The sequence below is a fragment of the Nicotiana tabacum genome, chromosome 3 (assembly GCF_000715075.1).
Source record: "Nicotiana tabacum cultivar K326 chromosome 3, ASM71507v2, whole genome shotgun sequence".
Taxonomy (NCBI): domain Eukaryota; kingdom Viridiplantae; phylum Streptophyta; class Magnoliopsida; order Solanales; family Solanaceae; genus Nicotiana; species Nicotiana tabacum.
In genome coordinates, this window is record NC_134082.1 from 197,090,270 (window position 1) to 197,107,019 (window position 16,750).

General features: G+C 31.0%; 1 protein-coding gene across 4 annotated transcripts; it reads left to right on the forward strand.

Annotated features, from left to right (window-relative positions):
• The first annotated feature begins 12,918 nt into the window (after positions 1-12,918).
• Positions 12,919-15,746, forward strand: LOC107782559 (WRKY transcription factor 6-like). 4 transcript variants are annotated; one of them, XM_016603439.2, is made up of 6 exons: positions 12,919-13,350; positions 13,556-13,657; positions 13,837-14,010; positions 14,118-14,462; positions 14,561-14,674; positions 14,796-15,746. In XM_016603439.2, the coding sequence occupies exons 1-6, from the start codon at positions 13,075-13,077 to the stop codon at positions 15,432-15,434; spliced, it is 1,650 nt and encodes a 549-aa protein (XP_016458925.1). In that variant the 5' UTR covers positions 12,919-13,074; the 3' UTR covers positions 15,435-15,746. The 4 variants fall into 4 exon arrangements, with proteins under 4 accessions (XP_016458925.1, XP_016458927.1, XP_075106477.1 ...); XM_016603441.2 differs by having other exon boundaries at positions 13,840-14,010; XM_075250376.1 differs by lacking the exon at positions 13,556-13,657.
• Positions 15,747-16,750: the final 1,004 nt, after the last annotated feature.

Consider the following 16,750-nt stretch of genomic DNA (forward strand, 5'->3'; position numbering starts at 1 on the left):
TGAATTATAACCTTGAATCTTTGTTATTTCTAGTTTTTGTTTCAATTGTTTCAATATTGTAGTTTAAGGATATGAATTAGTGTTTAAATTCTTTGAACATTGTATTTTATTGAGGATTAGGGTTTAGGTCTTGTTTTAGTTAGCTTTGTTAATTAATTTTATTAACTAATTAGTTTAATTAGTGTTGAATTTAGTTTAGTTAGATTTGAATTATACTTTGCATAGTCTTGATAGTTTAGTCAGAATCTAGGGTTTAGGATATGAATTGGACATTTAGGATATGAATTAAAATTTTAGGATATGAATTGAACCTTTAGGATATGAATTGAAATTTTTGTGTATGAATTGAACTTTTAGGATATGAATTGAGCCTTTAGGATATGAATTGAACCTTTAGGATATGAATTGGACTTTTAGTTTATGTATTGGAATTTTAGTTTATAAATTAAAATTTTAGGATATGAATTGAACTTTTGTGGATATAAATTGAAATTTTAGGATATGAATTGAACCTTTAGGATATGAATTGAAATTTTTGTGTATGAATTGAACTTTTAGGATATGAATTGAGCCTTTAGGATATGAATTGAAATTTTTGTGTATGCATTGAACTTTTAGGATATGAATTGAGCCTTTAGAATTATAAATTGAAATTTTAGGATATGAATTGAACCTTTAGGATATGAATTGAAATTTTTGTGTGTGAATTGAACTTTTAGGATATGAATTGAGCCTTTAGGATATGAATTGGACTTTTAGTTTATGTATTGGAATTTTAGTTTATAAATTAAAATTTTAGGATATGTATTGAAATTTTAGGATATGAATTGAACCTTTAAGATATGAATTGAAATTTTTGTGTACGAATTGAACTTTTAGGATATGAATTGAGCCTTTAGGATATGAATTGTCTTTTAGGATATGAAATGGACTTTTAGTTTATGTATTGAAATTTTAGTTTATGAATTAAACTTTTGTGGATATGAATTAAAATTTAGGATATGAATTGAACCTTTAGGATATGAATTGAAATTTTTGTGTATGAATTGAACTTTTAGGATATGAATTGAGCCTTTAGGATATGAATTGGACTTTTAGGATATGAATTGGACTTTTAGTTTATGTATTGGAATTTTAGTTTATAAATTGAAATTTTAGAATATAAATTGAACTTTTGTGGATATGAGTTGAACCTTTAGGATATGAATTAAAATTTTTGTGTATGAATTGAACTTTTAGGATATGAATTGAGCTTTTAGGATATGAATTGGACTTTTAGGATATGAATTGGACTTTTAGTTTATGTATTGGAATTTTAGTTTATAAATTGAAATTTTAGGATATGAATTGAACTTTTGGGGATATGAATTGAACCTTTAATGTTGTTGTTGTGTTGTTGGTTTTGTTGTTGGTATTGTTGTTGTTGTTGCTTGTAATAGGGAATTTGGTATGCTGGCAGGTGGTGTAGCTGCCAAAACAAGCAGTTTCTGTCAAAATTATACCTAGAAAAGCGACCAACTTTGATCGCTTTTCTATTTAAAAAAATATTTTCTGGGCAATAGCGACCAAGGTTGGTCGCTAATTAACCCAGATTTCCTAAAAAGCGACCAATTTTGGTTGCTATTCTATTAAAAAAATTCTGAAAAATAGCGACCAATTTTGGCCGCTTATGTTTAAAAAATAATTAAATTCTTGAAATAACGACCAATTTTGGTCGCCTATATTTAAAAAAATTAAAAAAAAAAAAGCGACCAACTTTGGTCACTATTTTTCAGATTTTAAAATATAATATTTGGTTTATAGACCAAATTGGTCGCTATATTTTGATTAATAATAAATATAAAAAAACGTAATTTAAATATAGTGACCAACTTTGGTTGCTAAATTTATATTATTAAAATATTAAAGCGACAAAAGTTGGTCGGTATATTGTTTACCCAGAATATTTGGTCTCTAAAGTAAAGGGACCAGCAAAATAACGACCAAGCCAGTTTGGACGTTTTTTGGTCGCTTTGTGACCTGTAAGCGACCAACTTTGATCGCTTTTTATGATCGTTTTTTTCCGGATTTCTAGTAGTGCAATTTGAATCGTATTAAAAACATTCAAACTATTAGTACAACTTTCTTCGATGAGTTTTTATTTTTTAAGTTAAATTCGTTATTTTTTATTTTTATTTAATATCCTCATTAAAAATAATTTCCAAATACCTCTTTTTCTATAAAGGCGTCAAATAATTACTCAAAAACTCATCATTCACTTGATATTACGAATTGGTCTAAAGCAACTTCGAACCCAAAAAAAAAATATGACAAGTAACATTGAAATCACTGGGGTTTGTACCCACGACCTAAGAGACGCTAAAGAGGGACTTGACCGTTTGAGCTAAGGAATCATATGTTTCAAGCAATGTCATTTATTTTGTTATTTACGTTACGTTATTTTTGCATATTAATTACATATACGTATGTAATAAATTTTCCCGACAAAACGATGTTGGATGACACGCTTAAGCCAAGGTGCATCCGCCCCTGAGTATGTGGTAAAACATAAATAATATTTTGAATCGATTACTCTCTCCATCTGTTCTTTCTCTTTCTTATTTTGCCCTAGTCTAGACTAGATATGACTTGTGATTCGAAAATCTGCAATAGTTCATTATCAGATAATAACGTCTTTTGAACGTTATTGTTTTCAGAAATTACAAATACAAAATAGTTTTCTCTTTTATCTCGCAATCTCATTGAATAAGGCGAAACCAAGTCATATTGAACATTAGACACATTTTTTATATATTGAGCACCAACTTCAACTATGTGAGTATTGTGACTCTAGATGGGCAAAGTCTAAGCTTTAAATCTTTGTTTATTTGGAGAACATTTCTTAGACGTAATTGATATTCAACTGGAAGTTATATTACAACACAGTAGTCATTTTGTCTTTGTCTTTTTCCACTAATTAAGCAAGCTGCATGCCTTAAATTATTCAACTAAGTCACCAAAGAAAAATATATAGTTGCCAAAATTAGCTGGATGGTTGAAAACTTAAGATGTGCTTGTTTTCTATTTCACATACTATTAACATTCAACCACACACTCAAAAATAGCACGCATGGTTTGAGAAGGGTTTGCACTCAATCAATTAGAAATTTGTTTGGGGTGACTAAAAAGATGAGTTTTTCTACTCAACTGGACGCTCGGTCCTAATCAAAGTTACAGAATATTATCATAAATATCTTTTATTAATACTCGAAGTCTTTGTATGATGTGGCGTAACATTACTTAGATAAATAATGGAACGGTAGCAGGAAATATACTTTTTAGTAAGGAGAACCATCTAACAGCGCTTTGTAATTTTTTATATGTGTATAAATAATACTCTATTTCTTAAAGAGAAGAAATGTATATATACAATAAATTAATACCGCTTGAAAATAATATGAAGTAAATATTAGTATTAATTTGGGACTAAAAGTTAAAAAATTTACGATCACTATTATTTGACCAAAAAATGATAATCTTTGGTTAAACTAGTTAATCAGTTATTAAAGAGAGTTAATCTTAGTTAAAGCTAATAACTTCAGATCTTGGGTTGACAGTAAGAAAGGTGTGAGCAGTAAAGAAACGGAATTGATGTGCAAGTAATAAATGTGTCGAATGTAATAATGTGCATAAAACATCAAGTATTAAATAACAATAAATGACAATAAATGTAAATAAAGAGAAAGATTCACCAAATATTGAATGAGGTAAGTCACTCTTCCCTCTAACAATGATGAATGACAGGAATATAAGAGAATATTGAGCACTTTCTCGGATCTGGTGGGAATGACAATAGATAATCCAAAAAGGTCGAATCTCTCCATAAAGTTATTCTTTGTATTTATCTAGAGAGCCTACTTTTCAAAAGTATTCTATATTACCTGCCTTTTGCTTTATCTCTCATACAATTTATATGGAATATTCCCAAAGAATCCTAAAAAGTACAAACAGAGAGAATATCCAATATAATATTTCCTCTGAGGATCCCAAAACAAAACTAGTCGTTAATCTTATCTATGTTGTTCGACATCGGCCCTAATGAACCGCTCAACGGTTCATTCTGTTGATCATTGGCCGACCTCGGTCAAACTGCCCACGTTGATATGCAAATCGCTCATGGTAATTATCTCTGTATGTCGAATTTCTTTGGTCTGATTTTAACCCATACAACTATAGCCCAAGACCTAAATTTACATAGCATACTGAATTGAGACAATAAGCTAGCGTTTGGGAATTGAAAAAAGCATAATGGAAAATGTTCTTTGTCGTTTGTACAAAGATTTACGAGTGAAATTAAATAAGCTCGTTTGTCTTTGTCTTGGTGAAGGAACCAACCTGGTAATTTACCCTAAAAGGAGAGGAGCATGAAAAGATTAAAATCTCGTTTTCATCATCTTTATTGTCAAGCAGTACGTACATGAACCCCGTGTGAACTGTCACGATATTCTATAAAAATCTGCACGTAAAAGTGTCCATTATCACAAGAATTCAACGCTATGGCTGTATTTTCTTCTTCTTTTATCTGTTTTGTAAAATTTTGTCCAATCAAACCTAACAATATGGGTACCAACTTTCTACGTGACGGAGTAAGCCACGTGGGAATTGTTAATAGGGTCAATGAAATCTCAGTCAACTCTCTTTTTGTCTTCAACCTCGATTTTGTCTATTTAATTTCATTTTTGACAACCCGCCGCTATTGTGGCACTGCCTTCGTATTTACAGTATTACTCTATTTTTCTTTTTAATCCATTTAAAAAATATATATTTTTAAATTATAATTTATCTTACACTTTTTTATTTTGTTGTTACTTAGAAGCTTTTATAATCACACAAAAATTATAACATATATAAGGCCAGAAGTTTCAATTCACATAATATGACATATTTAAAATCACAAATTTTAAAAGTTTTCATTTCTTTCTTAGTTCAGACTATCTCACATAATTAGAATGGATGGAGTACCACCATTCTTTGAATTTTTAACTATAAGAACACAATTGTCGTTCATAGTAATATCCTTTTATTTACAAATGTGGCTACTACTTTTTTTTTCCTTTCAAAATTTCTTCCTTTCTTTGTTGCATTTCTATTCTTTGTTATTTTGTCAACAGATCACGGATGGCGTTGTTACTACTTCTGCGCGTTTTTGAGGTTGTCAGGGTAACGGAATACTATTAAACTGCTATGGTAGTAGAGAAATAGAGGAACAAATAAAGTCACGGTATGATGGCTAAAAAAAAGAGACAAAGCAATATGGGGTCTTTGTTTTGCACAGTGAGAAGAAGATAGAGGAGTACTGTTTTTTCATCTTTGACACGGGACTTTAACAGTTAACAAGAATACATGTCACAATTTGTTTCATATAAATTGAAACGGAGAAATTTGGCTCCTCTTCATTTTTCATCAACTCCTTTGCTCAAGTTCTTAATCATTCGAAGGGAACATATAGTTTTAAAATTATTGACTAAGATTTAATTAACTAAAACGGATGAGGCTCCTTTTCATTTTTGTTGTGATGACCCAAAAAACGAAACTCGATAAGACTAGAACGCTTGAAAAGGAAGACAAAATGATATTTTTATTAGTAGCTGTCATATGAGTAGAAAATTGATGCAATTTTATTTGACCCATTTCTTCCGCCTATTAGCTGTTTTGTTACGTTGTTTTGCCTCTAGCTAGTCGTAATGAAGAAAACATATAGTCCAGCTTTTTATTTAGTCCTAGCAGCAGTCTTTTGAATTCAAATAGCTTTTTTGGAGATCCCAATGAGTTGAACGTCTTTAAGTGTAGCAGACATTCTTTTGATAAAATTGGACCAAAACCCCTTTTTCTACTATCCATATTCCTAAAGCAATGAACAAAACCAAAACTTTTTCCTCTTCCGACAGAGAAAACGAATCAAAAGTATCCCACCATTGCAAGAAAACAAGACATTAATTCTTATGCTTCTCGTGCTTTGCATGCCAATATTGCCTTTTTCTTACTTTTACTCTCTCATTTCTCATGAATCTAGCTTTGTTCAATTTAGACGCGGCAGACATACTGTCCATGGGCTATATACCAACTTTACTTGGATTTATTTGATTAGTTGACAAAAACTGATTAAGCTGTTAAATTTCTAATAATGTGGAATCCAGTTTATGAAAGACTACAGGCTTATGTTGAATTTTAAACAAAGGGAAAATGGTCAAATTTGTCTATTACTTTCGGATATTGTCTACCTCTAATTTATATTATACTATTTGGCTAAATTTATCATTTATACTATAGGGTCTTTTGAAAATAGTCTCTCTATCCCCTCGGAGTAGGGGTAAGATCTGCATAGACACTACCTTCCCCAGACCCCACTGATAAAATTTTACTGAATCGCTGTTGTTGTTATTGTTGTTGTTGTTGTCGTATTTGATCAAATTTCCCCCTAGCATTAACAAACTTTTAAAAAGTATATATCCCTAACCCTAATGGTTAACTCACAACCTTAAAATTACTCTGTGGAAAATACTGTAGAATTTTCCACACTAGAGAACTAGTAATAAATTAAACAACATGGGGCTACAGGCAGAAGAAACACTCCTATGGCCTGTTTGGCTAGAGCCCGTTTGGACATAAAAAATATTTCCTTTTTTTTTCAAAAAATTCTCACTTTTTTTCGAAATCAGCGTTTGTTCGTAAAATTTCAAATTTTCTTGAAAATGCATTTTGAAATTTTCGAAAATTTGAAAAACTCCAAAATATTGTTATTCAAAATTTTCACTCAAATTCATCACAAAACTTCAAAAACAACCCGAAATCATATTCATGTCCAAACACAAAAATTTCAAATACCATTTTCACTTAAGAAAAATTTCACCCTATTTTGAAATATTACAATTCTTATGTACAAACGCCTACTAAGCATCTCCAAAGGTCAAAAGTAATTTTTTCGATTTTTTTTTCTCAACTTAAGGTGTTTGGGAAAGTTTTATAGGGAAAAAGTGCTTTTCGGAAGTAGCTTCTCCCTAGAATAAGTAGAAGCAGTTTTGACTTTTTTTCTTAACAAAATATAGCATATACCAAAATAACCTTACTCTTTTAAACCTAATACATATGGTATTCATGTATAAGTATCTCTTCTTATTCTTAGGATAGCTTTCTAATATAAAGTGACTTCGGGGGCGAATGCTTTTATATTTGTTAAATGATATTTTAAAATACATAAATCATCTTCAAAAGAATTAAAGTACTTTTTAATTTTATTTTCATATATTACTTAAATATAATAAAAAGATTTAATTATTGTCTTCAATAATAAATTTTTGAAACTATTTATTTACTTATAATATTAACTAGTATTAAATAAATATATTCATGTCCTTATTCATAATTTGATAAGAAAAATTTGGCCAAACACAAATTATTATTCAAAAGTACTTTTCATATTGATTAGTCAAACAAAAACTGTTTCTCTCCAAAATATTACTTTTTTGAAAAGCACTTTTCAAATTAAATTAATTATTTGAGCTGGGCCAAACAAAATATTAATGCCATAGAATAGCAGAAGCAAGTGTGAATCCAATCAGCCATCCATTTTAGTTGATCAACGTGAGCTGCAACACCCTCCCTTTAAGCATTGATCAAACTATATGAGATTAGGGAAAATAAAATATGAATTTTAAAAAGAAAATGAGTTATTAATTGACTTTTTAGAAGAAAACGGGTACTTTAGTTTAATTAGATAGTGAATTACCGTTAGGGTTAAGGGTAATTTTTAAAAGTTTACTAATAATAAGAATTAAATTTGATTGGATAGTATAACAAATTGGAAAATTTTTATCGAATAATATAACAGAGGTTAAATATAGACAATATCCCAAGAGTAGAGGGGTAAATTTGCCCCTTTTTCCTTGAACAAATATTTTGTATTTATTTGGTTACTTATTTAAGCATTGATGTACCAGATTAAAGTTAGAACACTGTTACTGAATTATTTCTATAACCGTTGGCTTCACTCTCTTTCCTCTCACTTTCTCCAAGAATCTAGTTTTGTTCAAATTAGACGGTGGCACAAATGTTTTCAGTGGGCTATACACCAACTTAAATTGGATTATTTGTAGTTGTTCCTAATAGCTAGTTAAGATTCTCTCATATGTATGCAAATTAATTTAGTTTAGTCAAGAACCTAAGATCCATAAATATGGTCAATATCATACCACTGTCAGCGCTGCTGGTTCCACCACCATTAGAAATGTGAGAAATTTTAAAACGCTATGCATGAGGATGTTTGTTGACCAGTAATAATTATTATAGCGATTTATTTGTAGTTCTTGATGAAAAATAAAAAAGAGATTCGCAACAGGAATAACAATGTAAAATAACATGATTTTTTTTCTTTTCTAAGATCAATTTTAGAGAGTGATAAAAGAGGGAAAGTGTGAGTGTGAGAGAGAAGAAATTTCAAATTTTGTTTGGTCTAAGGTGTACAGAAATACACCTACCATCCAATTGAATCTTCCAAAAATATGACCGACATCTCATACGACAACTTTTCTCTTTGGGGGTGATATTCTACTAATTCCTTTTTTTTGTTTTTATATTTTAAAGCTCTTCTTTACAATTATTTCATACATTTTACTTCTAAGTACTTCGAAAATCAACTAAAATAATTTAAAATAAATCGAATAGAGCAAATATAAAGATACTATATACGTATGTAGAAAAGAAAGTTTTCGTTATGTCCGTATTAATTATGAATAGGAACAGCAAATATTACTCTTGAAGCAGTATTAGATGCATGGGGAGGGGGCATCAATTTTGAAAACTACCCTGTTAATTTCAACATACCCCACCCCCACCCCCACCCCACCCCCATTTTTACCATGTTTTGTAAGTCCACATATTTTTGTAGAAAATTTCTTCTCCACGCATCACTACTAAAAACTGCTTAAATTCGTCCAAGAAAACCAACCGAAATCGATCGAAAATTGTAAAAAAACAACCGATTTTCGGCCGTTTTTTATTAGTCAGAAAAATGATGGTCGCTAACATGTTGCGACCGAAATCAGTCGAAAATTTCCGACCGAAATCGATTGGATTATTCAAAGCGTTGACTGACTGTCAAAGTTTATTTACCGACCGAAATCGGTCGTTATTAATAAAAAAAAATTCATTTAATTTTCAAATACCGACTGAAATCGGTCGGAATTTTAAATAAATAATAATTTTATTTAAATATATAATTATTTGTAAATTATACTAAATTATTAATTTATTTAAATAAATAAATTTAAATTCATAGTTTTTGACCAAATTCGGTCGGAAATTTCAAAAATCTGGAGATTTCATTTGAAATTTTTGACCGAAGGAATTTTGAATTTTTGGGCAAAAAAAATATTTCAGACCGATTTCGGTCGGTTTCTGGGTAAAAGTTGGGCAGAAACTGGCTGTTTTTAAGCTACACCACCTACCAATTACAACCAATATCCATCCCATAATGGCAGCATTACATTGCTGTCATTCAACCATAATTAATCAACAACAATAACAACACTAAAATTTCTACACCTATTTATAAAGTTGCTTCATTAACGGGAAAATAGCGTGAGTTCCATGTATACTTTGGTATATCCTCTTTTTTGTTTTTATTTTTTTCTATTTCAATTTATGAAAGGTCTCCATTTTCCTCTACGGTTCGTAATTTTCAGTGTAACATATCAACCTTCGTAATCTGGTTACTTTGGGGGCATTTGATTGGAAAAAATAATCAACCGTCATAAATTAGAAATTGAATCACAGAAGTTAACGAAAGTCAACAGCTGGTTGGAATTTGGGAACGATCTAATTAGAATGAGTATTAAGAGGCAGATGATGATGTTAAATTGTTATAAATAGATAGGGAAGGCTACTTTCACCAAGTAGCCCACTTCATTGACTTTAAACGCGATTTTAATGCACCAGTAGTTAGCTTAATTATCTATTGACCTCACAATCTTACTAGTACTAGACATAATAGATCTCTAGATTGCAAAGAAAGTTGAACCAAATCCAACTTACCCTCATTAATTCAAGGTAAAGACATGCCACCTGTACTTTCTTTAAGGTACGCATATATTCGTTCCTCCGTTCACTTTTACTTGTCCACTATCGACTTTGCATACTCATTAAGAAATAATGAATGAAGGTCATAATTTATCATCATACCCATATTAATTGATGCATATAATTAATGAATTTGAGGATGATTTGAAATGAGTAATTAATATTGTAGGTATAATAGGAAAAAAGAAATTGTCTTCTCCTGATATGTTAAAAGTGACAAGTAAAAGTGAAAATCTATTTTTAGAATACTGGACAAGTAAAAATGAACTGAGGGAGTATATTACTGATATAAAATCTTTTCTTTTAGATTTTCACTTGGTATTAATATCCGTCTTTGGATATAACTATTTTGAATTTCAGAAAATTTCACTTTGGAAAGTTAAATGCTTGTGACTTTATTTCTGGAGTTCCAACCTGATATTCCAATTCCAATTAAAAATGAATAAGTACTTTAAAATCTTAAATATATAGGATGACTAAAATAACAAACCCTAGGGCGTTGCAAGCAGCTCAAAAAACTAGAGAAGCATATAGCCGAAAGAGTCAACAGATGGTCCCTCCCTAGGGATCTTCAACGTGCGTCTGGTGTGCTATTTCTTTATAGAGAAGGCTTTTGTGTAGACGACGTGGGTCCGAAGTAATTTCATGTCGCAGTCATATACGACTGCTACACACTAGCACTTTCAAATCTTCTTCTCTTCTTCTTTGACAAAAATAAAACAATAACTTTAAAGTTTATATTACTTCTGTTTTAATTTATTTAAGGGTGTTTGACTAAACATAAAATTATAATTTTTCTTGATTTTTGTAGTTTAAATATGTAATGGAAATTTTTATAATTATAAAATTATATCATTAAGAATAAAAGAAATTTAAAATTAAATAATTGCCAAATTTAAAATGATGTAATTCTTTTTGGACAAGCTAAAAAGTGTTAGGATTTTGTCATGATTTTATTTTCATATTTAGGTTTTACTTTTACTTGAACGAAGGAAAAATATTTTGTATAATTGAATGTACTTTTCCTAAAAGGAAAAATATATATATCTCTTCTATATTTGATAGATCCCTTTTTTTTGAAAAGATTGTGGACCTCTATAAATTGAGGATCTCTCATTCATACACAACGTATATATCATCCACAATATAGTATTTCGGAGAGTCTCATTTAGGAGAAAAATAAACTCATAATTTTTTTCTTCTATATTAGTAGATTGATGTAGATCACTTGACCGAACTATATCAAAATATTATGTCTATTTTAGTATGCTTGACTTTGTTGTCTGATAGCTTCAACATGACGTCTTATGTATCCCAACAAAGAGAAGTAGTATATCACATGGAATAGGATGTATGATGTAAAGAAATCTTACACGTTTGGTGTAGTCTAGCTAATGTCAAAATATCTTTTAAAGTAATCAATTCATGCTTAAAATTTTGTTACTTAAAATGTTTGACAATTTAAATGTGCAGAGTATGCTCGGATCATTACTCCTTTAATTTGTCACAGTCCATTTTATACATACATTATACATATATACATATGTGTTTTATATGTGTTTGAGCTGTAGACAAAGACATGAAGTATTAGTTCACATCTTATATACATATAGGTTTGATAAGGTAAATATTACTTACAAGTTACTATATATTCTGTCCTACCATGTGGATAAAATTTAATTCAATAAATAATAAAATAATATGAAATTTACTGGCAAAATATTTATATCAAATTAATATATGCACGACATATGTCTGCATATATATATATATATATATATATATCATTTTCACTTATCATAATTAAGTACTCCTAATATGTATTTTACCTCATCAAATTATTTAATCGTAATAAGTTAATATGTTTTGAAGTAAGCAAATGTTTTTCGAAAATTAGCAGAATACCCAGTCGTCAATGAGTATGTCCGTCAAATGCGTTGACTTTATTCTCATACTTTTTCTTTTCTATATCACGTGGGACGCGCCGCACCGCTCGGGCCGGTGGATTTCTTCTTCTCTTCTCTTTACTTTATTTAAAATGGAACGAGTCAAACTCAGTCTTGACCATTTGAGCCGGAAACCCCTCTCCGCTTTTAACTCACCTTTTGGGTCCCACTTTCTGCCACCTGTCAAGATAAAATGACGCACCATCTTACGTTGCCTTATTTTCACCATAACACCCTTTTCTCTTTCTCATTTCTCAATTTTCACTTCACACGATCAAATAATTTCATGTGTTTGCTTATAGAAGAGTTCTTGAAAAATAATTCAACTTTTTGAAAAAATAAATTTTCAATCATAAAACCAAGAAAGATTTTTGATTTTATAATTTCCTTAAAAATTAAAGCTAATCAAATGATTTATTCAACTTTTTGGAAAAACTACACCTTTTTCTTTATTGCTGAAAATAGTTTTTCTGAAAACTCTTCTGCAAAATTTCAAAGATGAAAAATGGTTTCTACTTGTTACAAAGGATTAACTTATTTATATTTTGGATAAATTCAGGTTTTAACTTCTAAATATTTTAAACAAACATATTAGTATTAGTTTTCATAAAACTTTATTATAAATTATAGTAACTTTTATGGTAGACCTATTTGGAATTGCTTGAAAAAAGTTGTAGTTAAGTAAAAAATTGTTTGAGTGTCCAAACAGTAACAGTGACATTTTTTGGGAGGGTAAGGTATTTCTTTTATTTTATTTTTATTTTTATTTTTGTGTACTTAATCAACGTAGTTTTCTTGGTCTACGTAACCTTCGCAGAAGTCACCACCTCAAGTCTTTTTATAGCTGCGTCCATTGCATCTGCTAAAAACTTCTTAGACTCTTCATTATCATCTTTCTATCTCCACATTTTCCTACTTTTTTCATCTCTCTAGTTTGCTTCTTCCTTGGCTTTTGATTATCTGCTGCTCCATATTAATTCTCCAGCTTATTTATTCTTTAAAATATATTGATTTTATGGACAAAGGATGGGGTCTTACCCTTGAAAGTTCTTCTGATAAAGTAGGTTTTTTCAAGAACAAGCCTTTTTTTGGTTTTAACTTAAGCCCAAGATTGAACAATATCAAGGGTGGTGAAATGTTTTCCGGAGCCGAATTTCCGGCTGACGAGAAACGGCCGGGCATGGTTAATGAAGTTGACTTCTTCTCTGAGAAGAAGTCTATTCATGATGTCGTTGTAAAGAAGGAGAATTCTCAGGGTAATAATACTATGAGGACTGATTTGTTTGTACATGTAAGTGATCCCTTTTTTTTTTTTTTTTCTATCTTATTCATTTTGGGTTAGATTTTACATATATGTACAAAAAAACAAGTATAGATTGATTCAGATATACATATTACTAAGCTCATAATCTACTATCTTTAAATTATGGCTCCATCATTTCTTGAATAATTTCAAGTGATCATATAATAATTGTTTGTTATTTAATTTTATGTAGACTGGTTTGCAACTTGTGACTGCAAATACTGGAATTAGTGATCAATCAACAGTAGATGATGGGATTTCATCAGAAGTTGAAGAAAAAAGAACTAAAAATGAGGTAATTTGACGATAACTTATTAGTTTAACGCAAAAGTAAAAATAAAATAAAAACTAAACTAGTCGACTTCAAATTTCCATTAATGAAACTTTGATACTGTGTGTTTTATGTCATGCACATACATGTAATTTTGATTAGTCAATTGAATTATATCTTCTATTGTCTTAATTTACATATAGCAGTTGGCACAATTGCAAGTTGAGCTGGAAAGGATGAATACTGAAAATCAACGTCTAAAAGGGATGCTTACTCAAGTTACCAACAGTTATTCTGCACTTCAGATGCATCTTGTTACCCTCATGCAACAGCAACAACAGCTGATTTCAAGAACTGAAAGTCCACATAACCATGAGGTAGTTTCCAAAATCTTCCTTTAGTAAAACAGTAAATTCTAAAGTTTAAATTTTATCGACTTTAATAGATATTTCCACAATCAGATAATCATCTATTATTTCTTTAGGTTGTTGAAGTGAAGTCTGAAGAGAAGAATCAAGAAAAAGATGGGGACATAGTTCCAAGACAATTCATGGAACTAGGTCCAAGTAGTGCGAAAGCTGATCCAGTGGACGAGCCATCTCAATCTCATTCAACATCAGAAGAGAGAACACATTCTGGATCACCTCGTAACAATATGGAAATGTCAAGAGATAAGGCAATTGGCAGGGAAGAAAGCCCAGAATCTGAGAGTTGGGTTCCCAACAAGGTTCCTAAATTGATGAATTCCTCAAAACCTGTTGAACAAACAACAGAAGCAACCATGAGGAAAGCTCGTGTTTCTGTCCGTGCCCGATCAGAAGCTCCCATGGTACATAACTTGTTAAGCATAGTTTTTATGTACTGTTATGTAGTAACATGTTAATTATTTCTGCATCAAACTAAGTCATGTGTCTGAAAATTTTGTAGATAAGTGATGGTTGCCAGTGGAGAAAATATGGTCAGAAGATGGCAAAAGGTAATCCATGTCCACGAGCTTATTATCGTTGCACCATGGCTGTTGGTTGTCCAGTGCGCAAACAGGTACATTCATCTATGTTTAATTTACGAGTTTAAGTAATATATACCATTTTTACACAATCAGATCACCTTTACCCATAAAATTGAAGTAAGTCTAATGTGTAATATTGACATAAATGTTCAGGTGCAAAGGTGTGCTGAGGACAGAACAATCTTAATAACAACATATGAAGGTACACATAACCACCCACTACCACCAGCAGCCATGGCTATGGCATCCACCACTTCAGCAGCAGCAAACATGTTGCTGTCTGGTTCAATGCCAAGTGCTGATGGTTTAATGAATACAAATTTCCTAGCAAGGACCATTCTTCCATGTTCATCAAATATGGCAACTATTTCAGCATCAGCTCCATTTCCTACTGTAACATTGGACCTTACTCAAAATCCAAATGCAATGTCTAATTATCATCAAAGAAATCCAGCTACACAATTCCAAGTTCCTTTACCAGCTGGTCTTAATCATCCGAATTTTGTTGGTTCAATGTCAGCTCCACAAATGCCTCAGGTTTTGGGCCAGGCTTTGTATAACCAATCAAGATTTTCAGGTTTACAAGTCTCTCAAGACAATATTCACCACCCCTCATTTTCTGATACACTTTCCGCCGCCACGGCCGCCATCACTGCCGACCCCAACTTTACTGCCGCCCTTGCCGCCGCCATCTCCTCCATCATCGGTGGTTCCCATCCGAACAATGGCAACAACCCCACGTCCGGTCCCACAAGCAATAGCAACAAGACTAGCAGTTTCTCAGGGAACTAATAAAGGAAATAATATCAGCATATTATTTTCTTTTGTAAACTTGCTGTCAATTACCAATAGTCTTCTTTATCCATTTTTTTTTTGGTCTTTTTTTTTTTTTTTTTTTGTATTATCCCTTTCTTAGGACATTAGGGGCTGAAACTTGGAAAGAATTTACATGTTCATACCTTTTTGCTTGTATTATTATCTGGGGGGAAAAGGGAAACTTAAGTTATTTTCATTCTTTCATTCTGATTTTGGACTTTGGGTATACACACAAAAGCAAAGGCAATGTACGTAGTTACTTAATTATATCATCTTCTGTTTCTCGTACTTTGGATTAAATTTATTTATTGTCTCTATGTGAATGCCTTTTTTTTTGCTTTTTTTTTTGCTTTTTCTTATGCTCTTTCGTAAGTTGAAAAAGAAAAGAAAACAAAAATAAGATTTGAAATGGTTAGCAAGATCCAAGAAGAAAAGAATAATCAAACGTCAGAAAGTTGTACTCTGAAAGTTGCAGTGATTGGGGAGTAGTCAATAAAATCCGGCTATAATTGTTTGACACGTAAAGCATGTTCCATTTGGATAGGCTTGAAAAGTTTGAAATCATGAACTCTATGGAAACTTCAAGGCAACTTCCTTTTGATTCTCTGGTCCGTCATCATGCTATTCAATTTCCACTACCTAAGAAATAATAACGATAATTCCCTCGTGTTAATTACAAACTTATGTAAGACAAATGAAGGTCGAATGATGGATAAAGTTAAAAAAAATTAATTTTACGCACCACGGTTTATAAATTTTTTACACGATTACATTGGCTTGACCTATTATATCTACCGGCGGAAATATGTTTCTCAGTTAGAGAATTCAAAAAATAAAAACAATTAACATTTAAAGAAGCTAATGGGTTTCAACACTAATATATATACAGTCACATCTATATAACAATATCCTTATATAACAACACTTCTCTATAAAAGTCCAATTAATCCAGAATTAAATCTCATATTCTATTATAATATATGTTTTCTATAACAGCAATTCGCTATAACATCAAAAATATCCGGAACAAACGAGGTTGTTATAGAGATGTTTGACTGTACATTAAAAAAAACGTTTAACCTTATTTATGTTGTATAATTTTCGGGAAGGAGGTTCGATTGAACCCACTTATTACCTCCACCTAGCTCGGGGCATTTGCATCTATACCCGCTTTTTGGGTCACGTTTTAACTTGTGCCCGCTTTGCAAAAAAAAAAATTACAAGCGTACCCACTTTTTCGCATAACTTCAGCATACGGGGCTGAAGTAGCAAAGGCAATCACGCAAAATTTC

What these genes read in the sequence shown, in the direction of transcription:
- LOC107782559 (XM_016603439.2), top strand. Translation starts at nt 13,075, where the DNA reads ATGGACAAAGGATGGGGTCTTACCCTTGAAAGTTCTTCTGATAAAGTA. An exon ending in AAAGTCCACATAACCATGAG is followed by an intron (nt 14,011 to 14,117) that starts GTAGTTTCCAAA and finishes TTATTTCTTTAG; the next exon opens with GTTGTTGAAGTGAAGTCTGA. An exon ending in CCCGATCAGAAGCTCCCATG is followed by an intron (nt 14,463 to 14,560) that starts GTACATAACTTG and finishes AAAATTTTGTAG; the next exon opens with ATAAGTGATGGTTGCCAGTG.